Source organism: Somniosus microcephalus, chromosome 11 (assembly GCF_052327205.1).
Source record: "Somniosus microcephalus isolate GS21.2 chromosome 11, FLI_Smic_1.0, whole genome shotgun sequence".
NCBI lineage: Eukaryota > Metazoa > Chordata > Chondrichthyes > Squaliformes > Somniosidae > Somniosus > Somniosus microcephalus.
Genome location: NC_140997.1, coordinates 27426345 through 27442422, shown reverse-complemented (window position 1 = coordinate 27442422; position 16078 = coordinate 27426345). Strand labels below are relative to the sequence as shown.

General features: G+C 46.8%; 1 protein-coding gene across 1 annotated transcript in view; it reads left to right on the top strand.

The window, feature by feature from the left end:
• Positions 1 to 16078, top strand: part of LOC147110427 (uncharacterized) — a 79294-nt gene that overhangs the window by 35558 nt on the left and 27658 nt on the right. Inside the window, exons 7-9 of the mRNA XM_086002232.1 lie at positions 3670 to 3794; positions 7988 to 8105; positions 10580 to 10621. Of these exons, the coding sequence (XP_085858358.1) occupies positions 3670 to 3794; positions 7988 to 8105; positions 10580 to 10621 (285 nt within the window). The remainder of the gene's footprint in view (positions 1 to 3669; positions 3795 to 7987; positions 8106 to 10579; positions 10622 to 16078) is intronic.

Below are 16078 nucleotides of genomic sequence, written 5' to 3'. Positions count from 1 at the left end.
AGAATTTGCTGCAGCAGGACATCTAACGACGTCTGCCGTTAGTTAGACTTGCCCCTGCCCCTGTCAGCTCAAAAGAATTTTGCCCACAAAGTCGCTGAAAGTGTGAGCTGATAACGCACAGCGAGGGAAACAGGGCATCTGGGACCTGAGTGAACAGGGCAGTATCTCCTTAACCAATCAGATTTAAGGACTGGGCAATAAACAGCAGAAGGACTGAGGAGGAGGGAGAATTAAAGGTCAGCTCAGGTACAAAAAGAGAGGTACAGAAAGACTGGATTAAGAGAGAGAGAAACAAAAAGAGACAGAAAAGAAAAGTAAGAAAAACAATTTTAATTTAAAATTTGACACTTTTAAAATCTCCCTGAAAAATTCAAAACCTGAAGGAATGCGACTCCACACTTGTAATAGTTAATTTTCAGTGTCAGAGAGGTTGATTGGCAGTTGTTAACACTTATCACATCGTTAATAGGGTACTTATGCTTGTACTGACAAGACTTATCTTTCTGAGGTGAGTTTAATGGGCAAGTTCCTAAAAAAAAATTGGGGAAGCTAAGGGTGAAATGCCGTTTTCACAATGTTAACGGCGGAGTGGCACAACTCGGACAGCAGCTTTTGAATATTCTCATTTAAACGCGCATCTCTGTTCCTCGCCTGAAATTGCTGTGCTATTTCCCCATAAATAACAGCAAGCGCCATTAACCCTGCCGTTATTTTGACGGCAAATTCTGTCCCATTATATATGCTAAAGGGTGAAAATGAGTGAATTTTCTCTTTAGGATTTATTGTCCTTCCTTACCTTTCAATTTTTTTCCATCCCATGACCTTCCGCCTCTGAACCTCCCCACTCTCCCGCCATAGGAGGGAGGCAGAAAGCAGGAAACTATAGTTCGGTTAGCCTAACATCTGTCATTGGGAAAATGCTGGAATCCATTATTAAGGAAGTAGTAGCAGGACATTTAGAGAATCATAATACAAGCAAGCATGGTCAACATGGTTTTATGAAAGGGAAATTGTGTTTGACAAATTTATTAGAGTTCTTTGAGGATGTAATGAGCAGGGTGGATAAAGGGGAACCAGTAGATGTAGTGTATTTAGATTTCCAAAAGGCATTCGATAAGGTGGCACATAAAAGGTTACTGCTCAAGATAAGAGCTCATGGGGTTGGGGGTAATATATTACAGTAGCATGGATAGAGGATTGGCTAACTAACAGAAAACAGAGTCGGGATAAATGGGTCATTTTCAGGTTGGCAAACTGTAACTAGTGGGGTGCCACAGGGATCAGTGCTGGGGCCTCAACTATTTACAATCCATATTAATGACTTGGATGAAGGGACCAAGTGTACTGTAGCCAAATTTGCTGATGATACAAAGATAGGTGGGAAAGCAAGTTGTGAGGAGGACACAAATAGTCTGTAAAGGGATATAGACAGGTTAAGTGAGTGGGCAAAAATTTGGCAGATGGGGTATAATGTGGGAAAATGTGAGGTTATCCACTTTGGTAGGAAGAATAAAAAAGCAAATTATTATTTAAATGGAGAGAGACGACAGAATGCTGCGGTACAGAGGGATCTGGGTGTCCTCGTACATGAAACACAAAAAGTTAGCATGTAGGTACAGCAATAATTAGGAAGGCAAATGGAATGTTGGCCTTTATTGCAAGGGGGATAGAGTATAAAAGTAGGGAAGTCTTGCTGCAACTGTATAGGGTATTGGTGAGACCACACCTAGAGTACTGCGTACAGTTTTGGTTTCCTTATTAAAGGAGGGATATACTTGCATTGGAGGCAGTTCAGAGAAGGTTCACTAGGTTGATTCCTGGGATGAAGGGGGTGTCTTATGAGGAAAGGTTGAGCAGGTTGGGCCTATACTCATTGGAGTTTAGAAGAATGAGAGGTGATCTTATTGAATAATATAAGATTCTGAGGGGGCTTGACAGGGTAAATTCTGAAAGGATGTTTCTCCTCGTGGGGGAATCTAGAACTGGGGGCATAGTTTCAGAATAAGGGGTCGCCCATTTAAGACAAAGGTGAGGAGGAATTTCTTCTCTGAGGGTCGTGAATCTTTTGGAATTCTCTACCCCAGAGCTGTGGAGGCTGGTCATTGAATATATTCAAGGCGGAGATAGACAGATTTTTGAATTACAAGGGAGTCAAGGGTTATGGGGAACAGGCAGAAAAGTGGAGTTGAGGCCAAAATCAGATCAGCCATGATCTTATTGAATGGCGGAGCAGGCTCGAGGGGCCGGATGGCCTACTCCTGCTCCTGTTTCTTATGTTCTTATGGCCCATCTGTCATGTCTGTCCTCGCAGTGCACCGCCTTCCCACGCCATTTGGAAAGCGAACAGACTCTTTTGGTACCCAACTGGATTCTTGATTGTCAGTCAACAGTCTATTTTTTCCCATCTCCAATATTTGTATAATAACTAATAAACAAATGTATTCAAAGAAAATGAAAAAAAAAGCACAGCATTTAAAAAAAAATCCCCCTATGATTTGTTTTCCTGGGTGGCTTGCAGCAGTGTCAAGGAGGTTGATTTTGGTCTCCTTACCTACGAAAGGATATACTTGCCATAGAGGGAGTGCAGCGAAGGCTCACCAGCCTGATTCCTGGGATGGCAGGACTGTCGTATGAGGAGAGATTGGGTCGACTAGGCCTGTCTTCACTAGAGTTTAGAAGAATGAGAGGGGAACTCATTGAAACGTATAAAATTCTGACAGGGCTAGACAGACTGGATGCAGGGAGGATGATTTCCCTGGCTGGGGAGGTCCAGAACGAGGGGTCACAGTCTCAGGATACGGGGTAGGACATTTAGGACTGAGATGAGGAGAAATGTCTTCACTCAGAGGGTGGTGAACCTGTGGAATTCTCTACCACAGAAGGCTGTGGAGGCCAAGTCACTGAATCTACAGGAAACTCTTTTTTTATCCGGCACCGACGGGACCGGCGTGGTGCCGGTTTATCAAAAAGTCCGGATTACAGAGAGTTATAGTTAAAAGGTACGAGAGCTTGTACACAGCAACAAATCCAAGCTTCCCTGTTGCTTAGCAACAGCTGCAAGAAGCCCGGCCACAGACCAAGCGTCCCTGTTGCTTAGCAACAAGTGCAGGAACCCCCAATTACACAGCCAAGAAACGGCCACTAATATGAAGAAAAACTTAATTGAACCTACTCCTGAATTTTGCCGGTTAACCGAGATTTCCGGTTGTTTGGGTGCCGGTAAATCGAGAGTTTTCTGTATTTAAGAAGGAGATAGATAGATTTCTAGACACAAAAGGCATCAAGGGGTATGGGGAGAGAGCGGGAATATGGTATTGAGATAGAGGATCACCCATGATCATATTGAATGGCGGAGCAGGCTCAAAGGGCCGAATGGCCGACTCCTGCTCCTATTTTTCTATGTTTCTAATCTTTAATTTCTAGAGATGCCAGGACAATCCTGGAGAGTTAGCAATCCTGCCCATTAGCAAGCTGCTGCTTAACGCCACACAGCTCACCGGTCATTCACTAATGAGGCCAGACCATCAAAATGACTTGGGCCTCTCGCACTTTTCGTGGCCCGATCGCCCCTCCCATCAGCTGCCGATTCAGTGGCAGAGGTGAAAATCTATCCCATTAAGTGGAAAGACTTTTACTTTGAATACAGCCTTATTTCTGTTTGGCTTATAGGCACGAGCTTGCTAGAATCCTTGGCTACAAGAACTTTGCAGAATTGTCCCTCAGTAGTAAAATGGCAGGAAGTGTGGACAAGGTGTGGCAGTTTATTAATGCTCTACGTGACAAGAGTTATTCAGGTAAGCTGGGGAAATGGAGAGTTGTGAGCTCTGTTGGAGTTGGGGTGAGCGAGTGAGATTTGGGATTAATCATTCATTTTCAAAACTGCAAGAATGAAGCCTGATTGTTACTGATTTTAATCGCTCCCTCATTGGCGGCCATGCCTTCAGCTGCCTAGGCCCTAAGCTCTGGAAATCACTCCCTAAACCTCTCTACCTCTTTTTCCTCCTTTAAGACGCTTCCTAAAACCTACTTCTTTAAACCTACTTCTTTGACCAAGATCCCTGTCCTAATATCTCCTATTGTGGCTTGGTTTCAAAGTTTGCCTGTGAAGTGCCCTGGGACCTTTTGCTACGTTAAAGGCACTGTTGTTGTTAAGGGGCATTGTTTATATTAGGGATTTTTCAGGCAAAACAGCCAGAAATATTTTGTTCAAAAACTCTGCTGCAACACTTCCATGCTGACCACCAGCTAGCTCCCAGTGTAGAAAAGGCCTTAGGGGCGATTTTAACTATCGAGAGGCCGGCCAGCGGATTGGGTGGCCTTGCCTGCCCAATCTCTCCGGCATTGAGGGTGGGGCCTCAGTAACATGCTACCGCCGAGCTTCAAGGCCTGAGCGGGCGTTGCACTGCGGATCGCCGGCTCCGGGCCGGCCCAATATCGGGTGGTCTGGAGGCCGACCGGCTGGCAGGAAGGTAGGTCTGGGGGAAGGGAGGCAATTGCGGGGCAGTGTCCCCCAGGGCGGCAGCGGCCCACGTTATTCTTGTGGAGCTCAGAGAAGGACTCCTGTCCCTCCTGGCCTCACAAAAATAATTTTAGCCTTACATATTTAGGGCCTCTTCCTTCTTGACCACCAGGTTTTAGTGAGCAAGGTATCCGTTGCTCCACCCAGTAGGCCCTCAAAATTGCATTGGGGTCCTATGTACGTCATAGGACTCCATCTTGCGTAGATTGCTAAGGCTCCCGCCTGATTCAGGTGAGCGTCTGAGCCACCCAGTGGAAGGCCCGAGTTAAAATGGTGGCATTGCTAAATTGGTGACCCGAGTTAAATTGGGGAGACCAAACGCAGATTGGGTGACCGCTTTGCGGAACACCTCCGTTCAGTCCGTAAGGGTGACCCCGAGCTTCCGGTCGCCTGTCATTTTAATTCACCGCTCCATTCCCACTCAGACCTCGCCGTCCTTGGCCTCGTGCATTGTTCTACGGAAGCTCAAGGTAAACTCGAGGAATAGCACCTCGTCTTCCGATTAGGCACTTTACAGCCTGCCGGACTCAATATCGAGTTCAACAATTTCAGATCATAACCTCGGCCCCTATTACATTTTTACTTACATTTTTTATCCACCCCTTTGTTTTGGTTTTTCCCTCCCCCCCGCCTTTCCTTTTTTTTTCTCTCTCCCACATGGCAGCTGTCTCTCATTCTGCCAGAACATTTCACATCTAATCTGAGCCGTCTTTTGTCTCCACTAGTCCTATTACCATCTCGTCTGGTTTTGAATACCTCTTAATGTCTCTTCACTTCTTTTGTTCTCTCCCAGCCCTGCCTTTCGATCTATTTCATTTCCTTTCCAGTTTTGAAAAAGGGTTAAACCCGAAATGTCGACTCTAATTTCTCTCCACGGATGTTGCCTGGCCTGCTGAGTTTTTCCAACATTTTCTGTTGTTATTTAAAATGGTGGCAGATCGGGAATAGGACGGTAAATCGGCCAACTCGATTTTAACTCCACTCCTGCCCCATTCCTGCTAGATAGAGAGGAAGTTAAAATTGCCAATTACATCTCTAAATGTAGAAGCTCCAACAAACTTTCATTGTATCTCAATCTTAAGCTTAGTTGTCGCTTGGGGGCCATTTTATCATTGTGACAGTTTCCTTTAAAAAAGATAGAAAGACAAAAGTAGAAATGCTGGAAACCTGCACTACATCAAATTGAAGGAAAGGGGAGTAAGGGAACATGGTGGGTATATGGGATTAGGACCACTGTTGATGTAGAGGGTAGACACCAACACGGACTAGTCAGGCTGAACAGTCTGTTCCCATGTTGTAATTTCTATATAATTCTATGTAAAATAATTGCAAGTGTCTGAAATTGAAAGGTAGATCAATGTATTGGGTGCGATCCTTCATCATAGAAACATAGAAGATAGGAGCAGGAGTAGGCCATTCGGCCCCTCGAGCCTGCTCCGCCATTCAATGAGATCATGGCTGATCATCCAAACTCAGTACCCTGTCCCTGCCTTCTCCCCATATCCCTTGATCCCTTTAGCCTTAAGAAATATATCTAACTCCTTCTTGAATATATTTAATGAATTGGCCTCCACTGCGTTCTGTGCTAGAGAATTCCACAGGTTCACCACTCTCTGGGTGAAGAAATTCCTCCTCATTTCTGTCCTAAAGTATCCTTAGACTGTGACCCCTGGTTCTGGACTCCCCGGCCATTGGGAACATCCTTCCTGCATCTAGTCTGTCTAGTCCTGTTAGAATTTTATAAGTTTCAATGAATCATAATTCAGTTATATGAGATAGAATCTAATGAAAGAAAATAAATCGTATTTATATAGTGCCTTTCGTGTCCTCAGGAATCGGAAAATATTTCATAGCCAATGAATTAATTTTGAAGTGTAGTCACTGTTGTTTTGTAATCAAGTGCAGCAGCCATAACATGCTTTCCTGTTATTCTCAGTAGTAATTTCATGATGAAAGTTGCCCCATTAGGTTTATACAGTAGGTAACTGAGTTATACAATTCAGGGATGATTGATAGTCAGTTTCAGCTGTGGCTCAGTGGGTAGCACACTCGCCTCTGAGTTAGAAGGTTGTGGGTTCAAGTCCCATTCCAGGGCCTTGAGCACATAAAGCTAGGCTGACACTCCAGTGCAGTGCTGAGGGCGTGCTGCACTGTCGGAGGTGCCGTCTTTTGGCTGAGATGTTAAACTGAGGCCCCATTTGCCCTCTCAGGTGGACGTAAAAGATCCCATGGCACTATTTCGAAGAAGAGCAGGGGAGTTATCCCCAGTGTCCTGGCCAATATTGATCCCTCAACCAACATTGTTGTGTATGTACCTTTAAGAGAATAACTGGTCTCAGACTGCAGTACTGGCAGTGACCACCCCTGTATAAAAGGCGCTAGTGAGCCTCTTTTTTTAGTTTCACTATTGACTTCCATCAGTAAAGACATATTTTGTTCCACTCCTGCTGTCCGTGTCTCAATCATTCACGGACGTAATAAACATCACAAACAGATTATCTGATCATTATCACATTGCTGTTTGTGGGAGCTTGCTGTGTGCAAATTGGCTGCCAAGTTTCCCACATTACAACAGCGACTCCACTTCAAAAAGTACTTAATTGGCTGTAAAGCGCTTTGAGACGTCTGGTGGTCGTGAAAGGCGCTATATAAATGCAAGTCTTTCTTTGTTTTACAACTTGCCTCAGTGCCCTGGGTTAGGGAGGGGAAAGTTGGCATGAGTTCCCACTGCAGGTTTCTGAGCAGCAACCTCTGCTGCACGTGCAGGTGTGCGGACATCAGGTGAGGAGAAGGTCAGCAGTGATGGGCCCCATAGTGGAAGTGTCTGTCAACTTTCACTGTATAAACTCACTTGGGTGAGGTAATTGAAGGGGGACCAGTGGCTGTGGAACCTTACCCCAGAAAGGACTCGGTGCCTTCAGCAGAGGAGAGGTGGGAGAGCAGAAAGTTAATGAGAAGCAACTAAATGTAATGAAATTGCCTTTGAAGCACAATGCAGCTTCTCGCTTACTTGCTGTGGCTCAGTGAGTAGCACTCCTGCCTCTGAGTCAGAAGCTTGTGGCTTCAAGCCCCACTCCAGAGACTTCAGCACATAATCCAGGCTGACACTCCAGTGCAGTGCTGAGGGAAATCTTCACTGTCGGAGGTGCCCGTCTTTCGGGTGGGTCATTAAACTGAGGCCCCGTCTGCCCTCTCAGATGCATGTAAAAGATCCCATGGCACTATCTCGAAGAAGAGCAGGGGCGTTATACCCGGTGTTCAATCAACATCATTAAAAAACAGATTATCGGATCAATATCACATTGCTGTTTGTGGGAGCTGGCTGCGGTGTTTTCTACAACAGTGACTACAACTTCAAAAAGTACTTGATTGGCTGAAAGCGCTTTGGGACGTCTTGAGGTCGTGAAAGGCGCTGTATAATTGCGAGTTCTTTCTTTCTTTGATGCAAAATTCCTTTTCATCTGACAGTGGCGCAGCAGGAACTGAAGACTCTGCAGCAGTTTGCAGAGAGCCGCGGCCATGAAGGCAAGCTGAAGCAGTGGGACCGAGATTACTGGGATGAGCAGCAAAGCACTAAGCTATTCAGGTACAGAAAGATGTGCTACACTACCGCGCCTGTCCAACAGCAAAACACTCTTATTGCAGGAAAATGGAGATGAGGCAGAAGATCGGCCATGATCTCATTGAATGGCGGAGCAGGCTCGAGGGGCCGAATGGCCGACTCCTGCTCCTATTTCTGATGTTCTTACTCCTGTTGGGAGAAAATGAAAACTATTTTGAATTCAAATATTTTTTCTTTTTTTTCCCCCAACTTTATTATGAACTTTATTATGCCCTCCCACATGGCAGCTGTCCTTCATTCTGCCAGCGCAATTCACACCTCATCTAGAGCCATCTTTTGTTCCTTAACCTGTCCCATTACCACCTCCGCTTGCCTTGAATATCTCTTAATGTCTCTCAATGTCTCTTAATCTCTCCTGCTTTCTATCCTATCACTGACCTTCCCTTTTGTTCTTTCATCTCCTCCCCCTTTTCCCAGCCCCCAACTTGCTTCACAATCTATTCCATTTCCTGCTTTTTTCCAGTTCCGACGAAAGGTCAACGACCTGAAAAGCTAATTCTGTTTCTCTCTCATAGAAACATAGAAACATAGACATAGAAGATAGGAGCAGGAGTAGGCCATTCGGCCCTTCGAGCCTGCTCTGCCATTCAATGAGATCATGGCTGATCATCCAAATTCAGTACCCTGTCCCTGCCTTCTCCCCATATCCCTTGATCCCTTTAGCCTTAAGAAATATATCCAACTCCTTCTTGAATATATTTAATGAACTGGCCTCCACCGCCCTCTGTGGCAGAGAATTCCACAGGTTCACCACTCTCTGGGTGAAGAAATTCCTCCTCATTTCAGTCCTAAATGGCTTACCCCTTATCCTTAGACTATGACCCCTGGTTCTGGACTCCCCGGCCATCTGAAACATCCTTCCTGCATCTAGTCTGTCCAGACCAGACAGAATTTTATAGGTTTCGATGAGATCCCCTCTCAATCTTCTAAACTCCAGTGAGTATAAGCCCAATCGACGCACGGTGGCATAGTGGTTAGCACTGTTGCCTCACCGCGCCAAGGACCCGGGTTCGAATCCGACCTCGGGTGACTGCCTGTGTGGAGTTTGCACATTCTCCCCGTGTTTGCGTGGGTTTCCTCCGGGTGCTCCGGTTTCCTCCCACAGTCCAAAGATGTGCGGGTTAGGATGATTGGCTATGATAAATTGACCCTTAGTGTTAGGAGGATTAAATACGTGGGGTTACGGGGATAGGGTGGGATATGTGTTGGTGTAGGGGTTACGGGGATCGGGTGGGATATGTGTCAGTGCAGGCTCGATGGGCCAAAATGGCCTCTCTCTGCACTGCGGGGTTTCTGTGATTCTGTGAATCTCTCCTCATACGTCATTCCTGCCATCCCAGGTATCAGCCTGGTGAATCTTCACTGCACTCCTTCCATGGCAAGAACGTCCTTCCTCAGATAAGGCGACCAAAACTGCACACAATACTCAAGGTGCGGTCTCACCAAGGCCCTGTACAACTGCAGCAAGAACTCTACTCGAACCCTCTCGCTACGACGGCCAACATACCATTTGCCTTCTTTAACCGCCTGCTGCACCTGCATGCTTACCTTCAGCGACTGGTGCACAAGGACACCCAGGTCTCTTTGCACTTCCCCTTCTCCCAATCTATTGCCATTCAAAAAATAATCTGCCTTCCTGTTTTTGCCACCAAAGTGGATAACCTCACATTTATCCACATTATAGTGCATTTGCCATGTTCCTGCCCAATCACCCAACCTGTCCAAATCGTACTGGAGTTTCACGACATCCTCCTCACAGCATACCCTCCCACCCAGCTTTGTGTCATCTGCAAATTTGGAGATATTACATCCAATTCCCTCGTCCAGATCATTAATATATATTGTGAACAGCTGGGGTCCTAGGACCGATCCTTGCGGTACCCCACTAGTCACTGCCTGCCACTCTGAAAAAGACCCGTTTATTCCAACTCTTTGCTTTCTGTCTGCCAACCAGTTCTCTATCCAAGTCAACACCTTGCCCCCAATCCCATGTGCCTTAACTTTACATGCTAATCTCTTATGCGGGACCTTATCGAAAGCCTTCTGAAAGTCCAAATACACCACATCCACTGGTTCTCCCTTATCTATTTTACTAGTTACATCCTCAAAAAATTCCAGTAGATTAGTCAAGCACGATTTACCTTTTGTAAATCCATGTTGACTTTGTCCGATCCTGTCACTGCTTTCCAAGTGCTCTCCACGGATGCTGCCTGACCACCTGAGTTTTTCCAGCGCTTTCTGTTGTTATTTATTATGAAAGTGTTGGTATCCGTTTGCGTTTGGACAAATATGTTGTAACTCATTTATAAATAAATTGTACAGTGGTTAGGAGCAGGAGCCCTGTTTCTTTTTTTTTAATGCATTAATGCCATGTGTTATTGAAATTGTCTGAAATCAGTAATGGTCTCTTGCTGTGCTTATTTATCTTATTGCTGCAGTGTAACAGAGGAGCAACTGAGACCGTACTTCCCATTGCAACGGTGAGTTATTGCATCTTTTTTAATGAAGTCTATAAGGGCTCAGTGTAAAGTCTGTGGGTTATATGGTGAATTAATACACAGACTACAAGAGTAACTTTAACAGGACTTTACTATTCGAAGGTCAGGGCGAATCTGCCCAATAAATCCTTACACAGCACTTATATACCGGTGTGGTCACTCCCGGTATTACAGTATACAGCAGCCAAGATAAAGTAGTGCAACACCTAAAATAGTTCTCTTAAAGGTGGACGGTTACATACAATAGTTCTCTTAAAGGTAGAACGGTTACATACACTACAATCCTCCCTTTTTAGCTTACAACATACTTATTCCCCATTAAACATAACATATATCCAACTTCATGTAAAAACAGTTCACAGATGTAGTCTCTGCGGAAACAGTTCACAGATTCAGTCTCTGCGGGAAACAGTTCACAGATTCAGTCTCTGCGGAAAACAGTTCACAGATTCAGTCTCTGCGGAAAACAGTTCACAGATTCAGTCTCTGCGGAAAACAGTTCACAGATTCAGTCTCTGCGGAAAACAGTTCACAGATTCAGTCTCTGCGGAAAACAGTTCACAGATTCAGTCTCTGCGGAAAACAGTTCACAGATTCAGTCTCTGCGGAAAACAGTTCACAGATTCAGTCTCTGCGGAAAACAGTTCACAGATTCAGTCTCTGCGGAAAACAGTTCACAGATTCAGTCTCGGTGTAGTCGGTTCACGTTGCTGGAGTGACTCATCCAATAGTCCTTCACTGGACTTAACAGCTTGAACTTCCGTCACTTCTGAACCAGCATTGTTGACTTCTAAAAGCTTGAGTACCTTGGGAAGTTTTTCTACTTCCAAACTGATTTGGCTCCGTAAGGAGAGACCACGTGCGTGACCTGGTAGAGGTGATAATGGTTCAGATGGTCATCATTTTCTGCTTCGTCTTTTCCTTTTCTGCTTCTTGGAGACTCTCTGGGCTCCACTGTCAGCTGCCAGCTGCATGCACCGTTCCTCCTTCTCGTCCTCCTTTTTCCGTAGTAGCGCCACCATCTCCCGATGTTCCTTAGACTTTAGGTGATTCTTCATGGTTTCTGCACTTTGGGAGTTTTCATCACAAGCTGGGCAGAGCAGGTCATCGTAATATTCGGTGTCGTCCAACAGGTCATGGTAATATTCGGTGTCGTCCTGAGCTAGGCCAGCGAGAGGGTCTTCTATTTCCTCCATACCCAGCTGGACGTTAGCCAGCTTTTGTTCCAAATCCAGACATCTTTCCTGAAGAGACTTCTTCATGCGTTCAGTTTCATCCAGCTTTTTCTGGGCTTCCTGCAAGTCTTTTACTACTGACCTCATTCGTGATTTCAATACTTCAACTTCATTGGGAGATTGATTGATTGTATTATTCAATCCCTCTACTGGAGCAGCTGTTTCAGCATTCTGTTGTTCAACATTGACGTGAATCAGCGTACTTTTGGCATCCAAGGTTTGCTCTGCTGCCATCTTCTCAGTCTGTGTTGCAACCTCAGCTATTCCAATAACTTTTGGGAGCTCCAAACCCTTCTCCTTTGAAGATTTAGACTCATGTCCAAATTGTTCCCATTTCAGAGTCTTGTCCCTCAGCATATGAAGGAGTTGGCTGACCGTTGACTCTTCTGACCTCATCCGTTTCCCAGTAGCTGCAGGGCTGTTTATAACCTTGCCCTGGGGCTCCTTTGCTGTTTCTACTTCGCCATCATCCGCAGCCTCCACCATTCGAATTTCCACAAATGAATCGTCCGGTGATGCTGCACCCAACTTCAGTAGGAGCTCGGAATTCATGGCGACCAACTCAGCCTTTTCTGCCTGCAATCTGCTAACAAGCGCCTTCAGTTGCTGAACATCTTGCTCCACCAGATTAGAGCACGCACCTTCAGAAACCGAATCAGCTTTGATTCGTTTGGCCTCCTTGCGCAGACGGTTTGTGTGCTCCTGCTCCCTTTTCTTCCTCAGCTGTTTCTGTTGTCTTTCCAGATTCTCCCACTCTATGTCAAAGAACGTTTTCATTGCTTTTATCTCTTGCTCGAGACGGCAACTCAATTGTTCTAATTGCTGTTGTAATTTGAAATGGAGTTGAGTTCGAGCCCGGTGTTCCTCAGACTTGTGCATGTCTGTAAACTGGACAGACTCAGAATTCTCTGCCAAACTATGTTGTTGTTGTTCAGTGGAATTCTGTTCTGAAACTTTGTTCTCCTTTGAAGCCTCAGTATTTATGCACTCCTTCATTTTTCCAACCTTAGTCAGCAAGTCCATTTTAGACTTGTCTTTCGCACCTGGGCTGGTCTTGTCGTCATCCGTTTCAGAGTCTGAGCTGATTGTCTTCACCAAGTTCTCACTCGTTATTGCTTTTAGGTAGTGCCATTCCATGTTTATTTCCCTGATCCACTCCCGTCCCAGAAGTGGTGGACCTCCCTCAGGTAGTACATATAAGTCCATTCCTTGGTGTTCTTTGCCCCTGTCTCTCACCTTGACTTGTATCTTTCCCATGGGGTATACTTTATGCCCCGTGTATGTCTGCAATACGATCTTGGTATCTCTCAAGGGTATATGTGAGAATAGCCGGTTGTAATCCCTTCGATTTATGACTGATAGGGCTGATCCTGTGTCCAATTCCATTTTCACTTGGACTCCGGCTACTTTTAGTGTGACCCAGATAGTTTGTAGGTCAGCTTCCTTACTCACATTGTGAATTCTCAGACTACCCAGTTCCTGGCCGTTCGGGTCTGAATCCGAATTCTGTTCATCTGAACTCTTCTCAGCCACCTTGTGTACCTTGCTGTACTTTTCCTGCGGTGACTTTTTTCTGTTGTTGGTCTTCTTTCCTGACCGGCATACTTTAGCTATGTGACCAAGCTTGCCACATTTTCTACATTCCTGGTTTTTAAACCAGCATTGGTTCTGGTCGTGTGTTGTCTTCCCACAACGATAACATTTTGTTGTACCCGAAGTCATTTGATCCACGCTGAGTACCGCTGCCTTCAGCTGCATTTCCGCAGTGCCTCTCGCGGCTGCTTCGTGTGATGCTGCAATAAGGACAGCCTTGTCAAGTGTAAGATCGTTCTCTTCGAGCAGTCGCTTTTGTGTTCCTTCCTTCGACAACCCGCACACGAACTTGTCTCTCAATGCCTCTGTCAGATTTTCCCCAAACTGGCAGTATTTCGCTAGTCTACGCAGTTCGACCAAGTATTCCGCGTTGCTTTCCTCTTTCCGTTGCGTTCTCGCATAAAATTTGAATCGTTCCGCCAACATCAGCGGTGTGGGGTTCAAATGATCCTTCAGGACAGCAACAATATCAGCGAAAGTCTGATCCGCCGGTTTAGCTGGTGATAGAAGATGCTTCAATAGCCCGTATGTCTTCGCCCCCATTGCGTTTAATAAGGTGAGAGCTTTATCATCATCTGCTATTTTATTGGCCTCACAATATATCTCGATGCGTTCTACGTACGTGGCCCAATCTTCCACCTCGGAATCGAAGTTGTTGATGTTACCATGCTTAGGCATCTTCACTATCTTTTTTGAGAAACCACAACGAATTTGTTCGTTACTTTTTTTTTCCAAAAATGGCGATTTCCCGCGCTTGTCTTCTTCCCCGCCCACTTTCAAAATGGCGGTTTCCCGCTTCTGTCTTCTCCCCCCGCCTACTGGCGGCTTCCCGCGTTTCTTCCCCTGGCGGGAGGTGTAAGCTTTCCTTCGGGCGACGACCGCTGGCTTTCGGAGTTCGCAGCCTGCGCGCCGGCTTCAGTGCGTTCCTTGTTCCCTTTTCTCGGCCGGCAACCGGCGCTGGGGACAACCCGTTGGCGGCGAACAGTTCCAGCCGCTGGGCGGAATCTCGCTCGGTCTCCCTCGCTCGGTCCCGTTCTCCCTTCACTCGGGCTCTGTCTCTCCCTCAGCGGCTTCCAATCGCGCCTCCCAGCCCTCTCGCAGTCCGGTCCTTTCCTCCCCCGGCTGCGGCTGAGTTCTCCGCGGTTTATTTATTTTTATATCTTCCCGCGCCTTACGATCCCGGTCGCAGCACCTCGTGGCCTCGGTAGCTGCCCGGCCTTTTTCGCCGGTCGCGGTCTAGCTGTCTCATGACGCTGTTGCGTCTCCCAGCCCGCTTGTAGCCCGGCCTCTCACACCGGCTGCGTTCCCGCTTGTACCGCGGCTTCCGTGCCCTACGCTGCCCCAGTCTCAGCGCCTCTGGGCCCGACTTCTGTCCGGCTCCTTTCCCCCGACCGTGGTCGAGTTCACCGCCCTTATCCTCCGTTTCTTTTTATTTTCCCCCTACTCACAGTCAACGTGGCCGACTTGCTTCTCTTGGCTGATCGGCTCACTCACCGCCGTGGCAGAAGGGACAATAACAGCCTGTTGCTGATGGAAGGCTTCGTGTCTGAATCCTTCCTTCTTCCTTGCTCTGCAGACTCGAGTCTTCTCTCAGCCGAACGACGAGGGCGGGTGCCTCTTCTCGACACTCGTTAACTGCTTCGGGTGTGTCGCTGCCGCAGGGTAAGATCGAACCCGTCGCCACTGTAAAGTCTGTGGGTTATATGGTGAATTAATACACAGACTACAAGAGTAACTTTAACAGGACTTTACTATTCGAAGGTCAGGGCGAATCTGCCCAATAAATCCTTACACAGCACTTATATACCGGTGTGGTCACTCCCGGTATTACAGTATACAGCAGCCAAGATAAAGTAGTGCAACACCTAAAATAGTTCTCTTAAAGGTGGACGGTTACATACAATAGTTCTCTTAAAGGTAGAACGGTTACATACACTACACTCAGCATTGTACATGTTTCTGTCTGTTTACTAACCTGCATCTGCACTCTGTATCTGAACCTGTATCTATATGGGAACTTGCATCAGAGACAAACAAGGCTATAATATTTCTCCTACCTGGGATGAATTTAGCAAAGTAACTTAATGAATAAGTTAAAGAATGAAATGACCCGCCCCACCCCTCATGTCCTTCTCCCTCCTGTATTTTCTCTTGTCTCCTCCTGAAGACACTGGCCGAGGAAGCGGATCACGCCCGCGAGTCGAGGTGGAATTGGCCCGCCGGCCTCATTTGTTTCCTACCAGCGCGCTGTGGGCTCCAGAGCAAGCTCGCCGGTCCCGGGAAGAACAAGGATTAGTCGGCTCAGCTGCCGGCCGAGGCGGAAGCAGGATCTCGGAGGTGGGGAGGGGGGGGGGGGGGGGGAGGCAGGCAATCGGGAAAGGGGGGGTGAGTAGCGGCCGGCAACGACCCATGTCAGGAGGTGGAGGGGCTAGGGAGGTAATTTAAGAGCGGAGGGTCCAGGCGTCTGAAGGCACGGCCGCCAATGGCGGGGCGAAGGGAAGGGAGGAGGATGCACAAGAGGTCAGAGTAAGAGGATTGGAAAGTTCTAGGATGGGGGCAGGGGGCGGGGTGGAGGGCGGTAGAGATGGCAGAGGTTGTAGAGATGGGGAAT